This window comes from Aythya marila (genome assembly GCF_965140915.1).
Source record: "Aythya marila genome assembly, chromosome: 1".
Classification (NCBI taxonomy): Eukaryota; Metazoa; Chordata; class Aves; order Anseriformes; family Anatidae; genus Aythya; species Aythya marila.
The window spans coordinates 103,760,440-103,783,016 of NC_139042.1; the positions used below are offsets into that span (position 1 = coordinate 103,760,440).

The 22,577-nt window shown below is 46.8% G+C and overlaps 1 protein-coding gene across 2 annotated transcripts in view; it reads left to right on the forward strand.

Annotated features, from left to right (window-relative positions):
* Window positions 1-4,526: 4,526 nt before the first annotated feature.
* Window positions 4,527-22,577, forward strand: part of HUNK (hormonally up-regulated Neu-associated kinase) — a 57,522-nt gene continuing 39,471 nt past the window's right edge. For both annotated transcript variants that reach the window (XM_082763724.1, XM_082763725.1), the window contains exon 1: window positions 4,527-5,194. In XM_082763724.1, the coding sequence (XP_082619850.1) occupies window positions 4,907-5,194 (288 nt within the window). In that variant the 5' untranslated portion in view covers window positions 4,527-4,906. The remainder of the gene's footprint in view (window positions 5,195-22,577) is intronic.

The window sequence follows — 22,577 nt, forward strand, 5'->3', positions numbered from 1 at the left end:
CTCACTGTGCCATCAGGGAGGTACGTCACTCCTTCTGTATGTCAGAGATGAACTCTCGCGTAGTTCATGAGCTGTATAACTAGTAGATCCTGAACCTATAGGAACCTACATCTATTAGGAACTGAGGAAGCTGGGCCACAGCTGAGAAGTGCAGAGTTGCTCTGCATGAAATCCCGGCTTTAACACTGTGCTCTGTACCTCCCTTAAAGGAAGGAGCACAGCAAAGCTGCCCCCTGCACACACCTGGCTCCATATAGGTATAGGCAGCTTGTTGCCCCTGTCTGTGGAGAAATAGGAGGCAAAGCCTGTGGCAGGGGTAAGGGAGGACAAGCAGAGGCAGACACCAGTTGGACCTGAGCACCTCGGATCCTGTCCCTGAGCCCTCCCATAGCCCATATGTACAGAGTACATATCCCTAATAGTTTTGTGATAGCGTAACGTGTACTTTCACCACTGTAAAACTGTGCTTTCCAACAATGCATTCAGTCATACAAAATTCTTTCAGGCTTAAACAAAACATGGAAATCTTAGTTCAGAAGTGAGTCACTGGTTTGTTCACATTTTAGCACTGATGTAAACAAGGTGCTTGGAACTTGTCTTGCAAGAAAGCATTTAAATAGCTGACTTGCTTCAACCCCCAAATCAGCGATTACTGTAGGTGCGAGCACACAGCAGCCACGGGCTGATGGTGCTCAGCCTGCAGCAACAATGGGAAAATCGCCAGTCCTAAATCATGCTCTGCAGTACTGGCACATTTTCTGATTTATTGCCAAGGAAAAGGAGAAGAAGGAGATGCAACCTCATGGCTTGAGGGCATCTTAATTCTGAATTTCCTTCATGGTAGGTTACTTACTTCAATGCTGTCTAGCATCGCATTTACCATTTATAGGATCATTTGGATTAGCGTCAGTCCCTACTCAAATCTAAAGCTTCATTTCAACTACAAGCTCATTTAAATTTATTTGAGAGCACATTAACAGTGCACCAACATGACACCGGGGATTGACCTGGCAGTCCATTGTGGGGGCTTTGACTGCATTTGTAATACCTTGCACCTCTTTCTGCAAGCCCTCCTCGTCTTCGAGGCCACTGCATGGCAAGACCCTTAAGCTGAATTTGGCCATACTTACTTTTAAATTTCGCATACGTGTGATGGTCTAGGTTGTGGTATTGACAGTCCAGATTTGAGTTACATATTTATTCCCTACCGTTATTGAAAAAATTACCACAGAGAACTTCAGGAAAAATGCAGTATGAAAAGATACACTAATTCCAGAGATTTACAAAAGTCTGATTTCCTTGTCTTTTACATGTCTTCCATCACTGATATCCAAAGGCTTTTTCAAATATAAGGATTTCCAATAGGCATAATTAAGCAATGCTCTTGTGTTCCCTCACATGTAAATGGAGCTTAAATTTGAGGTGCTAAATTTTGACACTGTGCACTGCAAGACGGGTTTCACAGCAATTTAAGTTCAAAAATGGAACTTCTTAATTAGTGGAATATGGAAAAGAATAACAACATCAACACAGCTACCCCCTGCTGCTTACTTTGATATTAAATTCAATTTCTTTCATGATACCTCCCAGTCATCACACACTCTTGACTCTTATATCAGCTGCACAGAGCTACATTAAAGAAGCTGCAGGGCAGAGAGCAAGCTGTAGATTTCAGTGGGAGCACAGGGAAAGCTAGATCAGAGCTCAGAGAGACAGCAGCAGATAAACCCATTGCCAACACGTTTGTGTAAAAGTCAGCAAATAGTTTCAACGCTTACTGACTCAAGCACTTTTGCACCTATATTCGTCCCGAATATTTTTGAGGACAAACGTTGTTCAATATTTCTCAAACACAAGCTTTAAGCTTACGAAAGCTTAACTGTGAAAGTCCCCTTCCTGCTGCTGCTGCAAGGTGAAGTAATCTTTCTCTACGATTACAAGACCCCAAGGATTTAGGTATATGACTGTGAACATCAGCCAGACGGTATCTGCAGCATTCACCCATAGGAAGAGAAGTCATGATGTTATTAGTCGATCCTGGCCATCACTGCTGTGCTGGAAGAGCCGTGTCCTTCACTTCTGTCCGCACTGCCACGTGCAGGGGGACGGGCACCCTGGCTGTATCGGGTGCATCATCTGCTGCTGCAGACTTTTACTGTGCCAGTAAACGTAGAAGGTCCTCGGTGGCCTGTGCTGTTGAAAAGAGACGCAGTTTCTTCCTTCCTTTGCTCAAGGACCTCAGACCACTCCAGAAAGCAATTAATATGGATCGCACGCGCAGGTGAGGCGTAAGGAGAATTCAAGCATCCCCAGCGATGGTCCCATGCTCCTGCAAGGAGCGTTTGGCAAGCTGCCACTGGCAGCTGCACCAGAGGAGGCACCAGCAAGGTGAGACGAGCCTTTCTGCTGATGGGCTCTCAGGGTCACAAGCATTTCCTTCGTTCTGCTGCTGGACGAGCTCTTTACAGCTTTGTCCCCAGCTGCATCCTCCCCCGGCATGGCAGCAGAGCCTGGGAACTCAGCCATGGAGCTTGACCCCACGAAGGACACAGCCCTTGGCACCTGGGATGGTGCAGAGGGGCCTCAGCCTTCCTCGGGGCTGCAAAACTCCCCGTCTGCCCACCGACAATGCACTTCACTACAGTATTTTAGAATGGTGCAGACGGCCAAGGACAATACTGTCAGGGTAACTCTGAACTTCTTTGCTTTCACAGATTTAAATCAAGCTTTAAATTATTTTTAGTAGCTTGTTATTACAGCTTTTGCAACCTGAAGACAGACTACTGCCTTTAATTCATTAGTAATTTCAACAGTTAATCAGAAAATGTCATTACCTAGGAGGACTGCGGCTCAAAATAAAGCACACTGGAGTTAAATTTAAATTAAAGCATGGACAGAAATGAATGCAGCCTTTGATCCCCCTTCCATCCAGACTGCACCCTGATGGGCACAGCTGGACAGGATAGAAATCGTGAGAAGGGAGCAGTCTCGCCTGTTTAAAAGGGCACTGTCAACTCATTACATCCTCAAGTTGAGCAAATTAAAAAAAAATAAAAATTCACTGGGTTCTTTTGGAGCTCCACTAATGTTTTCTGTAATGGCCACTTCTTGCCTGTTTAATTTTTAAAGGAGGCTGATTTTTAGGTGTTTGACTGAAAATAACATAGCCTACTGTTAACATCTGTTTAACCTTCACGGTGGCCCCAGACCACCTTTCTGTTAGCTGAGTGGGAGCTGTGAGCCGAAACAAGGGCACACACCTCTGCCTGCCTGTCTGTCTGTCTTTCAGCATACAGCTTCGTGCAAGCTCTGGGACCACTCAGCGGGTGCCTGAGCCCCACGGTGTCAGGGTGAACTTTTTCCTGGGTGGCACCAGCAGGGATGCAGGCGCTGAAGGCGATGCCCTGGGTCACACGGTGTCCCTAACCTGGGAGGACACAGTGGCAGTGCTGTGCCCCCATTCCATGCATACTGAGGATGGTATGCACGGAAGGATTTTTCCCCTTCCATTCTTCAGTACAACTTTCCCCCCCATAAATCCATGTTGTTAAAAAGCTCACACACACCACAGCAACCTGTGGAAGGCTGGGGTCACCTTCCCTTCGAACAGCGGGGCGCCCTGGGCACCTCCCCACTTCCAGCTTTGATTCAGGCAGCCTCAACGAAGCTATTTCCTGGACTGCTCACAATTGGCAGGAGACAGATTTACCAGCCCTGGCTCATTTGGCGGGGTTGGGACAGGCTGATAATGGCGTGAAATTCAGCCAAGGGTAAAACTAGAGACGTTGTGGCATCCGAGGGGACCCCAGCTACTGGGAGCATCGCGCTGGCACAGCAGCCTGCAGCCCAGAAGTGGATCTATGGTGCACGTAGCCACAGGGAATCAATTTTGGAGGCTTTGGTAGAAGTTTTAGGGAGTGAAAGTGGGGTAGGGGAAGGTAGCCAGCTGAGCTCCAGAAGGGTTTAGAGTGAGTCTGCCTCCCTGGTTCTCTTTCCCTACACTTTTCCTTGCCTGAAGGCAGCCCTGGCTGTGCTTTTGTCCTGAATACTTCGAAGCCTGGACTTACACAGGAGGCTCCCAGTTGTCATTCGCTACAGTCAGGAGGGTAAAATGATGATGTTTCTCAGCTCTGGCTTAAATTAGGAAGTTTTACCAGCGTAGCCTTGTCAACGAAAGCTGCTGTGAGAGGAGCACACGGCTAATCAACACCTGTGCCAGCCGAAATCCTATTAGCGCTGCGGTTGGGCTCCTCGGGAGGCAGGGAGCAGAGGGCTTCGGCTCAAGCAGCGTTCAGCGTGCAGCGGAGGCGGCACGGAGTAAAACCGCTTTGACACTTTTTAACGAGTGAAAGAAGAGCCTAAAAAAAATAAAAATAATAATAAAAAAAAGAGGTGGCACGGGAGAGCAAGCCCCCTAGCGGGAAAGCAGCCCTGCGAGCCGCCAGCGGGGTTTTCGCCGCGGCCAGGTACAGCAGCATCCTCACGGGGGGTGCTGCGGGCAGGGTGCCCCGCTTGCCGTCCGACAGCCCGCTGCAGGCAGCTCCAAGTCTTTGGGGTGTGAGGGTGGAGGCTGTGAGAAGGCAGGAGGGTGGGAGGGGAGCAGGCGGGGTGGCAGAGGAAGGGGGGACCCCATCCGGCTGGGGGCAGGCGGGCAGCGAGCCCCCAGCCCCCGGGGCAGGGCTGCGGGGCCGTGCAAGCGGGATGAAATTAGCGCCAGTCCAAAGCGGCGGCAGCAGCAGGAGGAGGAAGAGAAAGAGGAGGAGGAGGAGGAGGAGGAGGCGGAGGCAGAGGGAGGCGCCGTCCCCAGGCAGAGGGGCGGCAGCAAGGGGCCCCCCCCTCGCCCCGCTCCTCCCCTCGGCGCCCTCCGCCGAGCAACTTTGCTGCCGGGCGGCTGCACGGCCGGGGGATGCCGGCGGCGGCGGGGGACGGGCTGCTGGGCGATGTGGCTGGCGGTGGCGGTGGCGGCGGCGGCGGTGGCGGTGGCGGTGGTGGCGGCGGTGGCAGCGCCGTGCCGGGTCCGGTGGCGGCGGAGGGCAGGCTGCTGGCCGCCTGGCTCAGCGCCGCGCCGCCCCGCGAGCGGCTCCGCGACTTCCAGCACACCAAGCGCGTCGGAGGCTACCTGATCGGCAGGAAGCTGGGCGAGGGCTCCTTCGCCAAGGTCCGAGAGGGGCTGCATGTGCTCACCGGAGAGAAGGTAGCCGGCCGGCCGGCCGGGGAGGGCTGGGCACGGCGGGGAGCGGCGCGGGGAGGGCGGCGGGGCGCTCTGCTGCCCCCCGGGGATGCTCCGCTGAAGGCGCACCGACCCTTTTCCCCCCTCCGGGTTTGCTCGCTTTGAGTGCCGGCAGGGTAAAACCTTCCCCTCCTTTTTCTTTTTCCTCCCCCTCCTCGGGTATTAGTAAGAAAAGTCCGCCGAGGGGCTCTGCTCCTCGTCTCTTCTCCCCAGCCCCTTAGTGGAGCCTCCTGCCCATCGATCAGGATGTGTCACCACGCGATAGAGAGCAGCGGGTGCTTTAGTTTGGTCCACCCAGCTCGGGACCCACAGAGGAGTTATCCTGCTCCCGTTAGAGCTGCCCTGTCGGATCAGACCAGATAACAAAGCTCTACCTAACGCAGGACACCTTACTGCTACTGCAAGCTCCCTGCACTGCCAGGACCAAGCACCTCCGGCAATTCCCTCCAGCACCCTAAATAAGCTGTCGGTACGGCTGCGTCTTCGTAGTATGCGTTCCTGCACTCCTGGCTCTTTTTTCTTTCCCCTTCCAGTAAGTTTCTTGTGGAATGAAATTTCGAGTTAGGGCTCTGAATTTCATCGGGACAAAAAATGGTAATGTTAGTGATTATTATCATTCAGGAACGCGAGAGGAAAATAATTTTGTGCTCTTCTGTTACCAAGCGTGTGCTTCTCCTTGGTAACAGATACATCCAATGATCCTCTCGTTGATAAAAGGCACATGCACACACACGTCCTTCCCACCTCCACTTTTTTGGATTGCTACATTTATCTCAGTCTGTTAAGAGGAAAAAATAAAAAGGCCCACCACACGCCCCTCTGTCTCAGCTCCCAGGCCCGCTGCCTTCCTTTTTTTTTCCCCCCAGTGTCTTGAATAACACATGCTATGACAAAGTGCTGAGCAGAAACTCTAGGAGGATCTCCCTTCCTTCCTGCTGAGTCCCTGTGTCCTTATTCGTGGCCGGGTGCGATGATCTCTGAGCTCTGCCTGACCCGATCTTGTGCCGCGGGGTCAAAGGAGGCGCTCGCTGTCGGCTTCAGCGGGTAAAAGGTCGGTCGCATAGCTCCAAATTCACACATTCAGGGTCCGTCCGCCCAGACAACGCAGCTCTTTAATTTCAGGTATTTATGGATGAGCGATTTGAGTTAACGGATGGGAGATAAGGGCAGCTAATGACTTCCTTCAGGTGAGGCCCTATCTCAGCGAGGTGCCTCCCTCTCACCGGAGGGGGGAATGCTTTCCGTCCCACGCGTGACCCCACATGAGTATCTCACAGAATGGTAGGGGTCGGAAGGGACCTCAAGAGATCATCGGGTCCAGTATCTCTCCCGGCAGAGAAGCTGATGGACACTCAGCTCTTCTGGGCATGTTCCTCCACCACACTTTTGCGTGGCCTCCAGCCAAAAGAGGCTGAAACGTGCCCAAACTGGATCTGCCTCGCAGCTGCCGGCAGCTCTGCCTACACGGAGCCCACCACAGGCGACAGAGCTCTGGCTGTAACATGAGGAAGAGAAGAAAAACATCTGCTTACCCGGGCTCCTTTCTTTGGGAGTGCATTTGAGAGGAGGCTGGGGCTGGCAAGCAAGCGTGTGCATTGAACGGGGAGGGAAAGCATGAGGCAGTGGGAGAGCTGGGACCAGCAGTACCGGCTCGTGGAAGGAGGTCCTGTGGGAAGAGGCCACCAGAGGCCGAGCACAGCCCTCCTCCGGGGTGGAAACCAGAGTCAGGATGGCATTATCAGGGCTGCCTGAGAGCGCATGACTATGTGACAGTTGCCCCTTGACACCTCTCCATACCCACCTCCCTCCCCCAGCTCGGGACATCCTCTCAGAGCAAGGCTGGGGGAGAACATCGCCCTGTTATGGCCTGTCCCCCAGTCAGTGGGGTGAGCCAGAAACTGTCCTCCAGTCCGTTCACTTGCAGAGGAAAAGTTAATCTGCAGGAGGGAGTAGGCAGTGCGCCTGCAAGTGGAGTTCAGCAAAGTGAGCCGTGGAAACAAAGCCTTCTCCTGCGGACAGCCCGCTGGATCGTCCCAGTCGCTGCATTTTTCTAGGCTGATGTTTTATGAGTCTATTATTCCAGGATTAGTGCCTGCATGTATTTTCAGAGGAAAAAAAAATAATAATTGACATTTGATTTTTGTTTTGTAAAGCAAAGGCGCTGTCTGAATTTCAATAAAATTGCTCTAATAGTGTGAAGTAGGGGTCTCACTGCTAATGCCTGGTAGCTGGTTTGGCACAGGCCAAGCTGCTACAGTCACCAGATTATCTGACTTCAGCCAGGGGTGCCCAACCAGGTTTTGATTTGCAGCAGACTTTAGCAACTCTGGAGGAGTTAATGCGCATTATTGTTTCAGAAAACTGTGTATTTAGAAATGAAATCTGTGGATTAATGAGTCCCCAGCTAGGCTCGGATCCATTGCACTGACACAATGCATTGTACAGAATCAAGGCAATGCGGAGTGAATGCCAAAAATCTGCCATTACCTCACCCTGAAATTGCTAGGAGCTAAAGAGGTCTTCAAGAGAGTCTGAGATGGTGCATGCTGTGGGCCAAACGCTAGTTGCTTTACCAGCTGCTCCAAGGGCAGCTGGCTGGATTATGCATTTGGAGTACAGTGTGTGGGGCTGCAACCAGCAGCTCTTCCGAGCGCCTGAGCACGGGAGGGTGAGCTAAGGTGAGATCTTAAACCTTAGCTGTGAGTGTCTGCAGCGCTGGGCTTTAAATCCAATCTGCTGCAGTGCTTCTTGTGGTTTATGTTACCATAATGTCAGGCATGTTATTATTTTCTGGGCTTGAAAAATGTTTGGTAATGCCTGATGCAATTAAGTGTATTTTAGCTGAGCACAGGAGAATGCTGAACAGATTATTCTTTCCGTTGCTTTTGAACAAAAATATCACAGCCTATAATCTAAGATTTTGGAGTAAAAGGCTGATTTGTCAGATCAGCTCAGGCAGTCTTTATTGCCAGTCCTAAGGAAGCGTAGTTTCTCTATGAAGAGCAAGCCAATTTAGATTTAAATTGTGGCTATGAAACCCCACTGAGCTAGCTGTATTGTTATTCAGCTAACTTTTGCAGCCTGTGCACAAGATACTCCCGGATTGTTTCAAGCTTGAGGCTCGGCGTGGTCTATCTCTGGGCAGCAGAAAGCGGGCAATATTGCAAAATGATATCTTTTGTGTAGTTTCAGACAGCTGAAATTGGGTTCCTGTCAGTGCAGGGGGGTAATATGCTCTACTGGTAGACCGGATGGATTGTGTCATCCTCTGTGGACCCCGATGAAATGTCTCAATAACTCCATACAGCATCACAGGATGGCAGTATGTTGAGGGGAGAGAACGGCGTGAGCATGAGTCTTTATAAACAAACTTGACCTGAGATTGCTTTTGTCTACTTTTAGGTACAACCTTTAGCTCGACAGAAAAAAAAGACATTGAAGCAAATTGAATCATTTGACTTCTCATCCACCAAAAAACATGTTTATCAGTTTCTTTAGCGCTATTGTTAAGCTCAAAAAGGAGACATTTTTAGTTACAGTGAATCGAGTGGTTTTCAGTAACAATGCTACTTAGTGGGAAGTGGCTGCTAAAAATACAGTTTACCAGCTTCTATGAAGGCAAAGCAATTAATATCGAAAGTGGCCTTTTCACAAAAGGGTTTGCTTTCAGAATGCGTTTCTGTGTTAAAAAAAAATAATAATAAAATAAAACACTGCATTTGAGATTTCTGGAAGTGCCGGGGTGGCTGCGTGGGCTGTTGCGCCCCAGGGAAGGAACAGGGGAGGTGTTCTCAAAGGGCACCTGGGCAGCAGTCCTGCAGGCTCTGTCCCCTGCTGGTGGCACGTTGCTCTGCCTGCATTTTCCAGAATTACACGCTGGCACAGTGGGTGCATTTCTGCTAGGACATCACAGTTTGTCGTCACCTTCTGAAGCAGATCAATGGGTGCAAGAGCTGGGGGGATCTGCATGGCTCTCCACCTCTGCGGTGGGTGCTGAACCATAGGGCTCAAGCTGCCTGCAGGGAGGCAAAATGGGATGCAGAGGTGTTACAGAATCACAGAATCACAGAATTTCTAGGTTGGAAGAGACCTCAAGATCATCAAGTCCAACCTCTGACCTAACACTGCTGCTGCCCTACACCAGCCGAGGCTGTTGGCTCCTAAAATCCTTGCTGTGGTGGGGAAGGCTGTCAGACAATCTGTACCCTAGTCTCAACATCCCGTTTCTAATCCCTTGCTGGCATCGAGGACATTTGTTGAGTTGCTCATGGGCTCGCTACCAGGAGCAAAGGCTGGAGTGATGCGTTTTGCATAATTCCTGTCTTCCAGCAGTGTCCCCTAGGAAACTCACCAACCCTTCAGGATAATATAGCCAGATGGACACAGAGAAACATGGACAGAAGTAATGCCAGCACACATCAGTAGATGTTACAACGCCATACACATTTTATGCTTTGCATTTTATGCAAAGTTAACACATGCTATGGAGTTAAATTTGCCTTGAGTAAATTCACTCTTTTCCTCTTATGTTCTGCCATGGACTTGAGGGGATTGGGGCTTGACTTGGTGGCCAAAAGCCTTTGGGTGCATCAGCAGGTGAGATTTTGCCTTGTTCCTGCCCTTGATAACTGTGCCAGCCCTGCAACATTGCTGCTCTTCCTTTGGGAAACCAAAACCTGATGGGGACTTCACATGAAGGACTTCTGCATCAGGATTTGCCGTCGTCAGCCGTGCCTGTATTGCAAGATCCAGGGCTGCCCAAGTAGTAATGCTGGCTTGGGAACAGAGAAATGTGGCTTATACTCACATGTAGTCAGTTCTAGGATCATAACTTTTTAAGTTTGGGGGGCTGTGTGTGTATGGGGGTCACTTCCAAGCCATCTTACCAAGCAAGTGGGCCAGAAAGTTACTTTACTGCAAACAAAAGTTGAGTTTCTAATGTGACCATCGGTCTTTCAGTCCAACCCTTTGTTTTTACTCCCAAATACTGTCAGGCTGCAGATTGTCCTTCCTCCAGTGATACTTGTATATCAGTTTCCTCAATGTGTTTGTGCTCTCACTGCAAGTATTTAATTAATAGTTCTCTTCTTAGCTCTTCCTCTACATATTTTAACATTTTATCTATACCCCCCAAAAAAAAGCTTGCTTAAGAAAGTACTTACCATAAATTTGCATGGTGGCTTTCTCCTGTGATTTTTATTAACAGCTGCCAACTGTTACACCTGGATGATGTGTTATGATGCCGCTCTTAATTATATGCACCGAGGAAGTGAAATGAGGGTGTTTCTGCAGCCTTAATTTTGACATTTCTTTGCTTCTAAGTGTTTGCTTTCACAGCTTTGACACAATTCTTTTCACAGAGGTTTGTGTACGTGCACGCAAATGCATAATTTGTATTGAAGCCACTAAACACATGCTTTTATTAACATGCAATACTTCAGAGAAGGATTTCAAGGGTGCCGTCATGGCTGCAGTGACATGAGTAAGGACTTGGCTGGAAGCAGGACCAGACAACTGGATGCTTTGTCAGCACAAAGTTCTCCAAAGCGTGTTCATTTAAGAATCTGAGCACGGGGCAGAATAAACACCAGACTGCTGATGTGTGCTCACCTGCTCAGTCTCTTGTATGAGCACCTGCTAACAGTTGGTTCATCAGGAGGATAACCAGTTGCAACAGGCACTTGTTATAAAGCCACACTCTTGACTCTAACCCTTTTCTGTGTTGCATGCTTGGAGTAAGCAAGAATAGGCCTGAATAGGCAAGAGCGCCTGTTCATTATTGCAGTCTGTTGCTTCCAGGAAGCTTGTTTTAATATTTATCAGCTGTAGCTTGCAACTTGTTCTGCAATGAGCTGAATTGATGCACATGTGGCAGTTGCTTATCCTCTTGAGATAATCTGCTTTCAAGTTTACATTCAGCAGTTTTAAGGACGTCACTAACAGTGCATGTCAGCAATGTGCTGCTTTTCATACAGACCGTTATAATTTTAGTGGCATAGGCAGGATTGAGGGAAGCTGAGTGTTGAGGCTGAATTGATACCAGGTGTAGTTCTTCTGTGGCACTCACATCTGGATCCCTGTATTTGTTCTCCCAAGTTTTGTGTTTTTAACATATTTAATGATGTGTAAAGCTGCGAGCCTGTTTTTGTAGGCATGCCTTACCTACAAGAGTGTTAGTAATTAAAACACGTCTAGCTTTCCACCTCTTGCAGTTTGCTGTATCCCTTTTTACACTAATGAGCTGGGGAATGCTACCATAGCTTCATGCTTTTCAGTGGACATAACACATTAGGCATCTTCGCCCCTCTGCCCTTGTGAGTTATTTGTTAGCGTGCACTCGGGAAAGTGGATGCTATTAATGAGCAGCACTTACCCTTTGCAAGGAAACAATCTCACAAGTAAAGCAGTCATGAGGTGACGGGATGGCCCTGCTGGTGACTGAATTGCAATAATAGCCTAAAAGCCAAGCTGTTGTGTCGTATAAATAACAATAGACAAATAGACTGAAAGTTTGCGTGCATATTATGCTAGTCTTTGAGATCTTAGAGAGGGATCTAAAACCATCCACAACCAGTGGTTATGTAGATATTGGCCAGAAGAAGAGTTACGTGGGTTGCTGTGTTGGTGTTGACCTGGCAGTATGGGGTGCAGCTGGACCAGGATAGATGCAGGCTATCCCGAGTACCTTCTGCCTGCAGTGTGGTCTCACTTTGCACTACTTCTCTTCCAGATTGGCTTAACTACTATTTTCAGCTAAGCTGAGGAGCAAAAACCTCAAACCTCTTCATTCTGTGTCTCTGTAAAACCTTTTCTGCTCTACTTTCCTGATGTGCTTGCTGTCTGTTGGCCAATCTCCTCGAGGGCATGAACTTAGCGGTGCCAGTGTTTTCAGTGGGCTGATGGAGCTGGCGCTGATGAAGAGAGACAGGGAGTTTTTTTCTGGTAAGTTTTACTGCAGAAGGAGAGAAGCTGCAACCACTGGCATGACCCCGTGGCCCATGCTAGGACAGAGGTGCCCGTTTCTAAGCTGTTGAGGTGAAGCATTGCCAAAATTGTGTTTGGTGTCAGTGCTTGTAGGGAACAGAGTCAAACCTCCTCCTCCCGAAGGGAAAGACCACTTCAGGAAAGAGTGGTTGAGCATTTAAAGTGGTCCCCAAGAGAGATCACCTAGAAAAACTGGTGTTGCCTCAACCAAAGCTTTCTTTTATGAGCATGCTCTGCTGCAGTATTGCGCTGCTGAGCTGCAAGTCTGGCACTTCCAACATGGGTCCCAGTCGAGCTCTTCTCATTCCTGGTGCGAGATCAGGTGCCACCAGGAAAATCATCGCAACAAAGAGAACTAAAAAAAGATAAGTTACGTATAATGAAGTTCCTTTGCTTTCTGCCTGTTGTGGAAGATTGTCATGGAAACATTTTTTTTTTTTTTTTTTTTCAAAGAATAAATTTATTTTCTGTGATTAATGTCCACAGAACTAAGGGAGAGAACATATATATATATAAACTTTATTGGCAACACCCTTAGATTGGCTCCCAATGACTGTAAATATTTTATCTCCTGTATTTTAAATTACTAAACTGGGCCTTGAAAGCAGTGTTTTTTGTTGATGTAACAAACGTCCTTTTTTCTTTTTTCTTTTTTTTTCCCTTTTTTTTTTTTTTAATCATAAAGCTGCATTGGTGTTAAGGCACTTTAAATTAGGGACACTTGGTCTTCTGTAAGTCCAGTTATGGATGTGATCACTAAAATGTGAAGCAGGGACTGCTTAATATGAAACATGCCACAGGTCCGTGATCATGTAAGGGGCAAGCGGCATTAGCCGCAAGGTTTCTCCTGTGAGGAGTGGTGCTGGAGGAATGTTACTCGGTATCACTTCTCCGCTTTTGTTTCCCCACAAGTAACCCGAGATCCTCATCCATCTTGCTGTGACAGAAGACGTTTTCAGCGTTAAAAACGCGAGTTTTAGTTTATCAGAAGCAGCTGGATAGGATATGGTTCATTTGTGACCAAGGCATGGAGCATGCCTTGCTGTGCTCCAGCGCTCTCTGCTTCCTGTTGTCCTAGCAGCTTACTGGGGGCTGTGTCTGGGTGAAGAGGACCTCTGGTTTCCCAGAAGTTATCACACAGCTTCCTTCGTGCTTGTTGTGAGTAGCCATCATCTTTTTTTTCCATGTAAAATAAGGGCCTTGCTCCTCTTAGCCAGCTTTCCCTCAGCTGCAGTGGCTGCACATCAGGCCCCCATGTGCTCATGTAACAGGACCTGAAAAACATCTTTCCCTCTAGCTGTTAATACCTTGAGCTCAAAAGAGATCTCGAATTGAGTGATGGATGGTCTTTTAGCATGTCAAAGAGCCATTTTCTGCAAAATAGCTAATATTTGGAAAGTGATACCAGGCAAATATATTTACTTTTCAATGGCTGGGCAAATCCAGCCATTTCAGGCATTCAGACACATGCTTTCTTCTTGCAGCACATGGCCCAGGCCTGAAGGCTGGTTTTGACAAACTCATAAGGATTTCTTAGGGAACCTTGGTATCACATCCTCATTTATCTCCACCTCCAGCTTTCTGCCGCCACCACGTCCATCGGTCTCTGCATAATCTCTCTTGACTTGTGTAGATATCACTAGAGGCCAGCAAGGTAAAACGTGCTCCTGTCCCTCGGGGGACACTGTTATTGCTACCCCATTAATTAGCTGACCAAGAGAGCAGTGAAAGGTCACTGGAATTGGTTTCTTTCTGCCAAAGGCCAGGCAGATCCCACCCATGACCCACTCAGGACAAGTCGTGTGTCCTGCCTGTAGATGTGCCAGTGCTGTAGCAGCACAGGCTCTTGAAAGTCCTGCATCGTACACATTCTGCTGGTTTGGACATAGAGCACCAAGGAAAAGCATAATTTGTGGGGATTTCCATACAGAACACATGGGAAAGGGCAGAATTGCTGCAGCCCCTTACCTCAAAACCATCTCCTGGCAGTCACTGAAGGTCTGGCCGTGTCAGGTGGCAGAGATGCTCGCAGATAAGGGTACTTCATTCAGTTTGAAAATGGAGTGAAGCAGAAGATGAGGGGGAAGAAGGTAGTTAGCTTTACGGAAACAGCTGAGCAGAAGTATGTCCAGCAAAGGATAACTGTAGTTACCCATGAAGGATGGCTTGATGTTACCTGTAAATATGGCATGAAGTAAAAAAGCATGTTGAAGAGAAATATGGCTGGGCATGGCTCTCCTCCAGTGAAGCTGAGCTGCTCTGTGGAAATAGACCGTGTCGAACAAGGCATTAGTTGTGTGTTAGATCAGCAGTTACCTCTGTTTCCTTCCTGACTGACTGAAGGAGGAGGAAGCATTGCAGAGATACGGGGAATGCTGTACCATGTAAAAGGGCATGAAGGTAGATCATGAGGAAGCTCTGACCAGTCTGTGCTCACAGCCTTGCAATATTGACTGTTTTAAAGCCTTCATACAGTCTGCCCTTGCACATAGCGTGGTAGGAGCAGCCCTATAGTATGTCCTTACAAACACCAGTCCCTTGATACATCAGGACTCTGGCTCCTCATGGAAACACTAATTCGACTGTGCTGATGCAATAGGCAGCAGCAGCAGCGTGGGCGAGTAGGGCTGTCTGCAGAAGCATCAATATTTGCCTGAGTCCTCGTGACACTTTGTGTCTTCTGTGCCACAGAGCTCAGGAAAGGATGTCGGATGGAGCTTTCAACATTTGCATCCCTTGATGTGACTGCTAATTGCTCCCAGACTGCCTTGCCTAGCTCAACTCCAGTCTTCCTGTGCTGTGCCTTGCCCCTGTCTCAGCTGGGACCAGAGATGCTTCTCACCTGTACAATTATTAAAGCTCAAAGGGATCACGGTGGTCATCCGGCCTGACCTCCTGTGTAAGACAAGAGCTGGTATTCTCTTTGGGCGTATCTGTAGCAATGTTTTGTTGAGCTATTGCACACTCTGGGGGTGGGGGGATTCAAAATCTACTTTCATCTCTGTAAGATAAGATGTTCCTATCACTGCTTCACTGCACCTGAATAACATGGATCGTGCTTACAGCCTGAGTTTGCCCAATGTTACCTTTTGGGCAGTTAATTTTGTTTTATTAAAGAGCTGTCTGTTATCAGCAGCCCTTTCCTCCTGCAGGTACTTGCAGAAAATCATCATCACTGCTTAGTTTTCTCTTAATTAAAATTTTTGAGCTTCAGTCTGATACTGTGACAAACAGTTCTTGGACCTCAGACTGTTCCTGAAGCTCTTTTCAGAACTCTTTGCAAACTTTTAACATCATTCTTGAAGTGCTTGTGCCAGAACTAGATCTAGTAATCTAATAATAGTGCCCAGTGCCATGTACAGGTGTAATTAATACCTTTTCTTACCTTAACAAATACATCCTGCTTATGCTTTTAAGGATTACATTTAAGTTAGCTGTGACATCAAGAGGGTTCATTTGCTTATCTGAATCCTTATGCACATTGCTGGATACTGTTGTCTTTGCACTGTAGGTAATGGTAAGATTTTTTTCTTATCTCCCAGTGATTTGATTCTTTCCATTCAAGCTACCTTCAATCTGAAGTATACGAATGAGCATACTCTGAGCTACTTTCCTGTTTATAAAAGTTTATTCCCCTTTAGGGGCTGATTTAAAGTTTTCCTGGCTGTCTAGTCTGCCAACAGAGAGAGTGGTCCCCTGCGAACTAAGACATTTATCCTGTACTTATCTCTACAGCAGCTGTTTTTATCTCTTGCTAAACCCCAAACTCTTGGCTTACACTGTCATGGACTCTGAAGAGAAGACAATATTTTAACAAAAGTGACTCCTCCCTATGTTTTTTAATTGTTGATTTTACTAATTCCAGAGCAAATACAAATGAAACAGAATATATAATTCAGCTGTCCTGCAAAGAGCAAACACAAAAGTTATCAAAGGCTGAACATCACCACTCAACTGTGAAGCAGAGAGACGATACTGCTTGTTTAACATGAAATCTCAATGCATCTCTAATTGTATTGCTGAGAAGCCTTTTCAGTGCATATACATGCACATGCATGCACATTTAACTCAGTCTCTGATCCTCCTATTCTATTCATAGCAAGCACACAAGGCAAGTATAAAAGGTATCAGATGGCCATGGTTGAATGGTTGTTCTTTTCTGTCCTTGATAAATAGAACAGATGTCATTCTTGTGGAAAAGTCTGCCTTCACGCGTTGCTGTAGGTTTGGATGATTGCTTACTTCCTTGACGTGAATGGCTAGGCTGTAAAGAGAATGGTTAACAAGCATTTATCTTCTTGTAATACTTTTAGAAATGCTCTGCAGTCTGCTTTGAGAGCAGTTCTTGAAAGGTGAATAGGATGCTGGCGTTTGTTAAGGAACTGGGCAGCCAAGCAGGGTAGCTGAGGGGAGTTCCTCCAGAAGTGCCACCCTGGCACCTCTGAATTGGCTGCTACAGACTGCTGGGTAATTCGGTGAATGTCCAGCATCAGGCCATGGAGAAAGTTAAGTTTGTGTTTATGTAATGGTGCATGGACTCAGCCACGTCTGACAGTTGAGCAGAAAAGCTCTGACTTCTCCCTGTCCTGAGCAGAGTATGCGTGGTCCTTTCTGCAGGTGTACAGCTTATTGATTGCTGGTATGCATTTACTTGGATGATCCTTTTCTTTAATCCTTTGTTTCTTGAGATGTTGGTACTTACGATCTATGAAAATATTCCCCTGATGTACTATAAAATTTACCAAGCTTTAACAGCTAAAGCAAAGAATAAACACTGTCTAGTGAAAGAAGTTAGCATTTTCTAATCCTTGGATTCAGTTATGAAAAGCAACTTATTATATGCCTGGTTGGTTGCCCAACCTGAGATACCCTGAAAGGGATTGCTCTCAAGAATACGCTGAGAACTGTGCAGGCTTCAAAGTTAGGTCTGTTTAGTATGCCCTGAATTGGCCCCCAAAAATCGCCATCCAGCTTTGAAAACTAAGCTCAGAGTTTTGTAGTGAGAGCAGTGGTGATTACAAAGCAAGCTACGAGTGATGCCAGACACCTGTCACCAAAAGGAAGGAAAAAAAGAAAATGAATTCACTGCAAGAGTTGTCTTGGTCACCTCAAAAAACCAGCTGGAGATCGACTTGCACTAACTATGGCTATATGAAATACCTACATGGCCTGGCTCTTTGTCTCATTCTCCTCTAAGCATAAATCAGGATATAAAGGTTTGGTTTATTGTGGAGGCTCAGTCTTTCCCACTGACCGTCCTGGCTGCACCCGGTAACCTGCAGCTCTGAGTTCCATGTGAATGGTCAGGGTGCACTGGGACAGTGCTGAGAACTGGCTCGGCTGCCTGGCTTGGCATCACCTCCAGCAGGGCTGCCACCAGCAGTTCCTGGAAAAAAAAAAAAGAAAAAGGAGGGATGTGGAGATGGGGAGGGGAGGAGGTGTCCCTCCAGTAGTCTATAGCTGAAGTTTCTCCTCTTGTGTTGTGTTGGTCTCCTGGCCAAATCCCACAGTGCCTGCTGGATTCTTATTCAAACCAGCTTCCTCTCAGTTCAGCTGGAGCTCCTTTTGGCAGAGATCTGCAGGAACTGGCTTCCTCTTATTAAAAGTTAGGAGCGAATTTGCAGAAGGAAACTATTCAAGTGGCTGGATAAGTGGGAAAACTCTTAAAGAGTCCTCTAAATGTCATACCCTGATTTTGCAAGGTCACGTGCAGTCTTCTGTTCTCTATAAAGTTAAGCATGTTATAACATTTTTTGCTAGACCGGGGCTATTGCTATGAAACTGTTCTTCCAGTTGTTACCGCAAGCGTCTGACATGAGTATTGTTTAAGACCTCTTGACTTCGACTTAGCAAACAGGCCATTGAGAAAACCCATTTTCTGGCAAAGAGGAAGGCTTGCTTCCATTGAGATTCATCCGCCTGCCAAGAGACAGCCTGCGTAAAGGCATCCAATCTGGCGAGCAAGAAACCTGAGGCGAAATTGGGACCTGGGTTCCCTGGGTGCTAACATACAGTGTGACTGAAGTCACTGGTAGTCATATGCTTGCTAACTTAGTTTCATTCGGGCGGAATGATGGTGTGTCGTAACTGGATGAAGCCTGAGATTCACCAGGGAAAAGCTAGGTAGAGAGAGGTTTTTGTTGCAAAATCATAGCCTGAATAAAACTCTTTGCAGCTTTGGAGACAAACAAAACCCAGTAACTTAAAACACATGCACACAAACACCACCCACAAAACAAACAAACAAACAAACAAGCAAACAAACAAAACCACTATTACACTGCCATCAATTTTGCATATATTTGAAAATCAACTCCATAGCAGGCTTGGCTTGCCACCCCCTCCAATGTTCTTTTGTTTTGTGTGTTTGTTCAACTTCATTGTGGTATCCAACATTTGGTTTCCCATCAGCAGGACACTGCAGGAATACCTATCAAAAGTATTACTCTTTGACCCATGGTTTCTCTGAATGTCACTGTTGGAGTTACATGCCCCAGAAGGGGCAGGGAAAAGATGACCGTGGGTTATTGCTCTCTACAACTACCTGAAAGGAAGCTGTGGGGAGCTGGGTGTCAGCCTCTCCTCACAGGTAACTAGTGATAGGACTAGAGAGAATGGCCTCAAGTTTTGCCAGGGGAGGTTCAGGTTGGAAATGAGGCGACATTGCTTCTCAGAAAGAGCAGTCAGGCATTGGGACAGGTTGCCCAGGGAGGTGGTGGCGTCACCATCCCTGGGGGTGTTCAAGGAAAAGTTGGACGTGGTGCTTAGGGACATGGGTTAGTGAGTGACATTGGGGGTAGAAGGACGATTGGACCAGATGATCCTGGAGGTCTTTTCCATCCTTAATGATTCTGTGATTCTGTGGTTCTTCTGCCCACCAAGCACTGGGAGGTTCCTCCTTCCTAGCACAACATCCCCATCCTCAGTTTTGTGGGCCTGGCGTGCTGTCAGGGCACAGATCTGGGGAGGTGGGACTGCACAGTGTGTCTCTCACAAAGACATACAGGCTGCCCCTGGGCTTCCCCTGGGAGATGGCAGTGTGAGCCCAGCAGAAACCCTTTGTGCGCTGCGTGCTGGGTCAGCCAGAGACAGCATGTGTTAGAAGAAAGGCAGAGATAGCTTCGTCAGCAGGATACTGGGTATGGGTAGCCTTTTGTGGGGTGGTCTGCTGAGGTCTGTCTGTGGTCAGGTCTGAAGGCAGAGGGGTCTGTCTGTTGGGCAAGTCATTCCTTCCATAATAAAGTTTTTCCCCGCCTTGCATTTGAGGAGCAGAAGGGAAGAATGGAATAGGCAAGGAGGAACAAAGGCATTAGTTGTCCTCACTTGGGATCATGGGGAAACTCCGAACACTTCCCCTGAGCCGCCTTCCATGTTTTGTTGCAATTTTATGTGTGAAGGTATGGTTGTTTATAAAGAGCATGCAAAATGTGCTTTCTCTGGATGCTGAAGCCCTTGCTCCCAGCTTTCTCCAGGCAACATCTGGTCCTTTAAACTGTCTCTTCTTGCTTTTTCTCAGGGCCTTGCTGTGACTGTTTTTGTGCTGTCTGGTGCCAGCCAGCTCCACCCGCTGCCTCTCTCTTGCAGCTTCAGAAACCCTCCTGAAGCACTAAGTGGCAAAAATCCTCCTCCCACGCGTGTCAAACATGTGCCTTTATTTGGGTGATGGCACGTGCCTGTATTTGCCGATGTTGATTTAGCCGCTGGCTTCTGCAAGCAATGCAACTGTCTCCTACAACTATCTTTGGAGAATAGTGGTGTTTACACTTCCCCCTCACCTCCGTTCCAGTACATTTTAGCCCAGCCTGAACTATTTTAGTGCAACGATCGAGAGAAGCAGCAATTGCTCATATGATGTGTCACACCATAAACTTCAGGAAAGTAATTCATTCCAACAGTAATTCTAGGACTCTGGAACCAAAAATACGGCCTATTACTCATCTTCGTATCTCATAACACAGAATAACCTAAACCATTTATTTATTTACACAGCAAAGATTTAGCCAAAAGCAACGTGTTGAATGTCAAGAGCCACTGTTGATACATATTCAGAGTAATTACTTGCTTTATCATTTATTTTTATTTCTATGCCAATATTGGCTGGCAATTCAAGTCAGGAGATAAGCGTGATGCAAAGAACCCCCACGTGAAACTTGGGAGAGCAAAACAGAATAATTGTCTTATCTTGAGTAGGTTATGAAAGCTTGAATGTGTTTGCTTTGTGGTTAGCTAGCATCTAGGGTATTTTCTATACTGAATGCTTTTTCCTTCTGCATGGATGAAATTTTCAGGTGTGTGTGTGCATATGCACCATACATGAGTCTGTGCATATTAAATGTGTCAGGGCACATTCCGTCTCCACTTACCTCAGTGTAACTCTGGATGAACTCAAAATCAAGGATATTGAGCTAAGTCAATCCTGGAGTTACTGAGCGCACATTTTGATCCATGGATTTCCTCTGTATGCTTAAGAATGAATTGTAAATTGGAGAAAAATCCAAGAAATTCAAACAGGCAAAACCAAAAACTAAAACAAAAAACCTACAGCAAAACAAAACAACAACACCAAACCAAAACAAACCATCGGAGCTCTGCCTGACAGTGCTGACTCCCTATCATGGGGTGCATTTCATTTATGAAAGAAAAAGGATCCTACGAGAAAACAAAAGCAAGAAGAGCAGTGCAAGGGAAAGGGCAGTGACTAGAAGAGCAAAAGAATAAATGAAAGGAGTTGTAACGAAGATGAGCTGGGATGAAGAGAGATGGAGAGGCACAACAGCTAGAAGCAGTTATGAACATCTGTTTGACAGTCAATAGGATGCTTATGTGTTGGGTCAACTGTGTATTTTTTTCTTTAGACATATGGAGATTTCTTTAAAGCTTTTGAATTATCCCTGAGATGGAGAGAGAAAATCTATGGAGAGAGAATAAATATTTCATCCATCTGAAATATTTCTGTAGTACCATGTGCTGCAGCATGGAACTGGGAGTGGAGGCAAGGTCCTGCTTGCACTGTCCCAGGAGCAAGCAAGGTGTCACAGAACCTTGTGTCCTCTCTGATATGGGAAATGCAAGCTTTCAGTACTCTTAATTGGTGTTTTACTCTTCTCTTTCCCCTGTGCAAAGCTGTTGCTGAAACAAAACTGTTATTGCCTCCTTTGTCAGCTGGCTGTTAGCTGTGCTGATGGACTTCTTGGACCCAATGCAAGGGATATTGAAGGTATGGAAAAGGCAGCTCAGACTCAAGGTGGGGTCTGAAGGCAGCTCTGTTGGGATAGATAGCGTGCCTGACCAAGCATCTGTCAAAATCAAAGAGAAAATTTGTCCTTAAGACATAGATGACTAATTCTTTGTGATGGTGAAAAAGTTTGCAAGTAGTCACATAGTTGGCTCTGTCTCCTGGGTTCAGGTGTTTGCCCTTGTTCCCCACAGCCATGCTCAGCCCGCGTAGGAGATATGCATGGGTTTAGTAACGTGCTTTTTTTAGTCAATGAGTTCAGGATGACTTCCTGATATGGACAAGAGGTTACTGCTCCATTTTGTTAATAACCCATGTTGTGTATCCTGCAGCTGCAGAAAACAGCAGCATTTTCATGTGCATTGTTCTCAACTTTTACAGAGGTTGTGTTGTGCTGCCAGCAAACAAACTGGTATATCATGTTTCTTTTACCCACGAATTTGTTTGTCCTCACCAGAATAGCTTTTGTGGTTTGCTGTCCAAATAATCCACGCAAGCCTCTGTGTTCTTGGTCTTATTTCATTAGATTGAAGAACATGCTAGTTTAAGACTGTTTCCTTGGTGAATCACCTGAGGCTTTCAAAAATGGTTAAGTAAAGCTCTGATTTGCCTGTTGTCTTATCTTAAAACAGAATGATCTTTCTTTAATGTGACTAGTCAGGAATGTAGCTTCCAGGCATTTATGGCTCTGATGCTGCTCCACATTTCACCCAGGCAGCTGTCACGCATGTGGTGGTTAGCCTTGCCTTCTTATCAAGGGTATTTCATTAGAATCATCTTTTAACAGCAGAAATATATCCAGCCAATAACGTATGCCATGATGCTGACTTCTGTTTGTTAAGACAAACTATTAAGCCCAGACTCCTGTAGTTTTATTCTCCAATTTATCTGCTCATAAAAACTTGACTTTGACTCAAGGAGTTTGTGTTAAACAGTCTGGGCGTATTTTTATTTATTTATTTATTTATTTATTTAATGCTTCTATTTTCTGAAGAAAAACCAAATTGCTTACTAATTCAAACTTTCTATTTCTTGTAGAAAAAAGGCTAGGCTAGCCAAACTGGGAGCTGTCACATGACTGATGTGACACTTTCTCATGCAGGGAGGGGGCCAGGCATTTTGTGAACA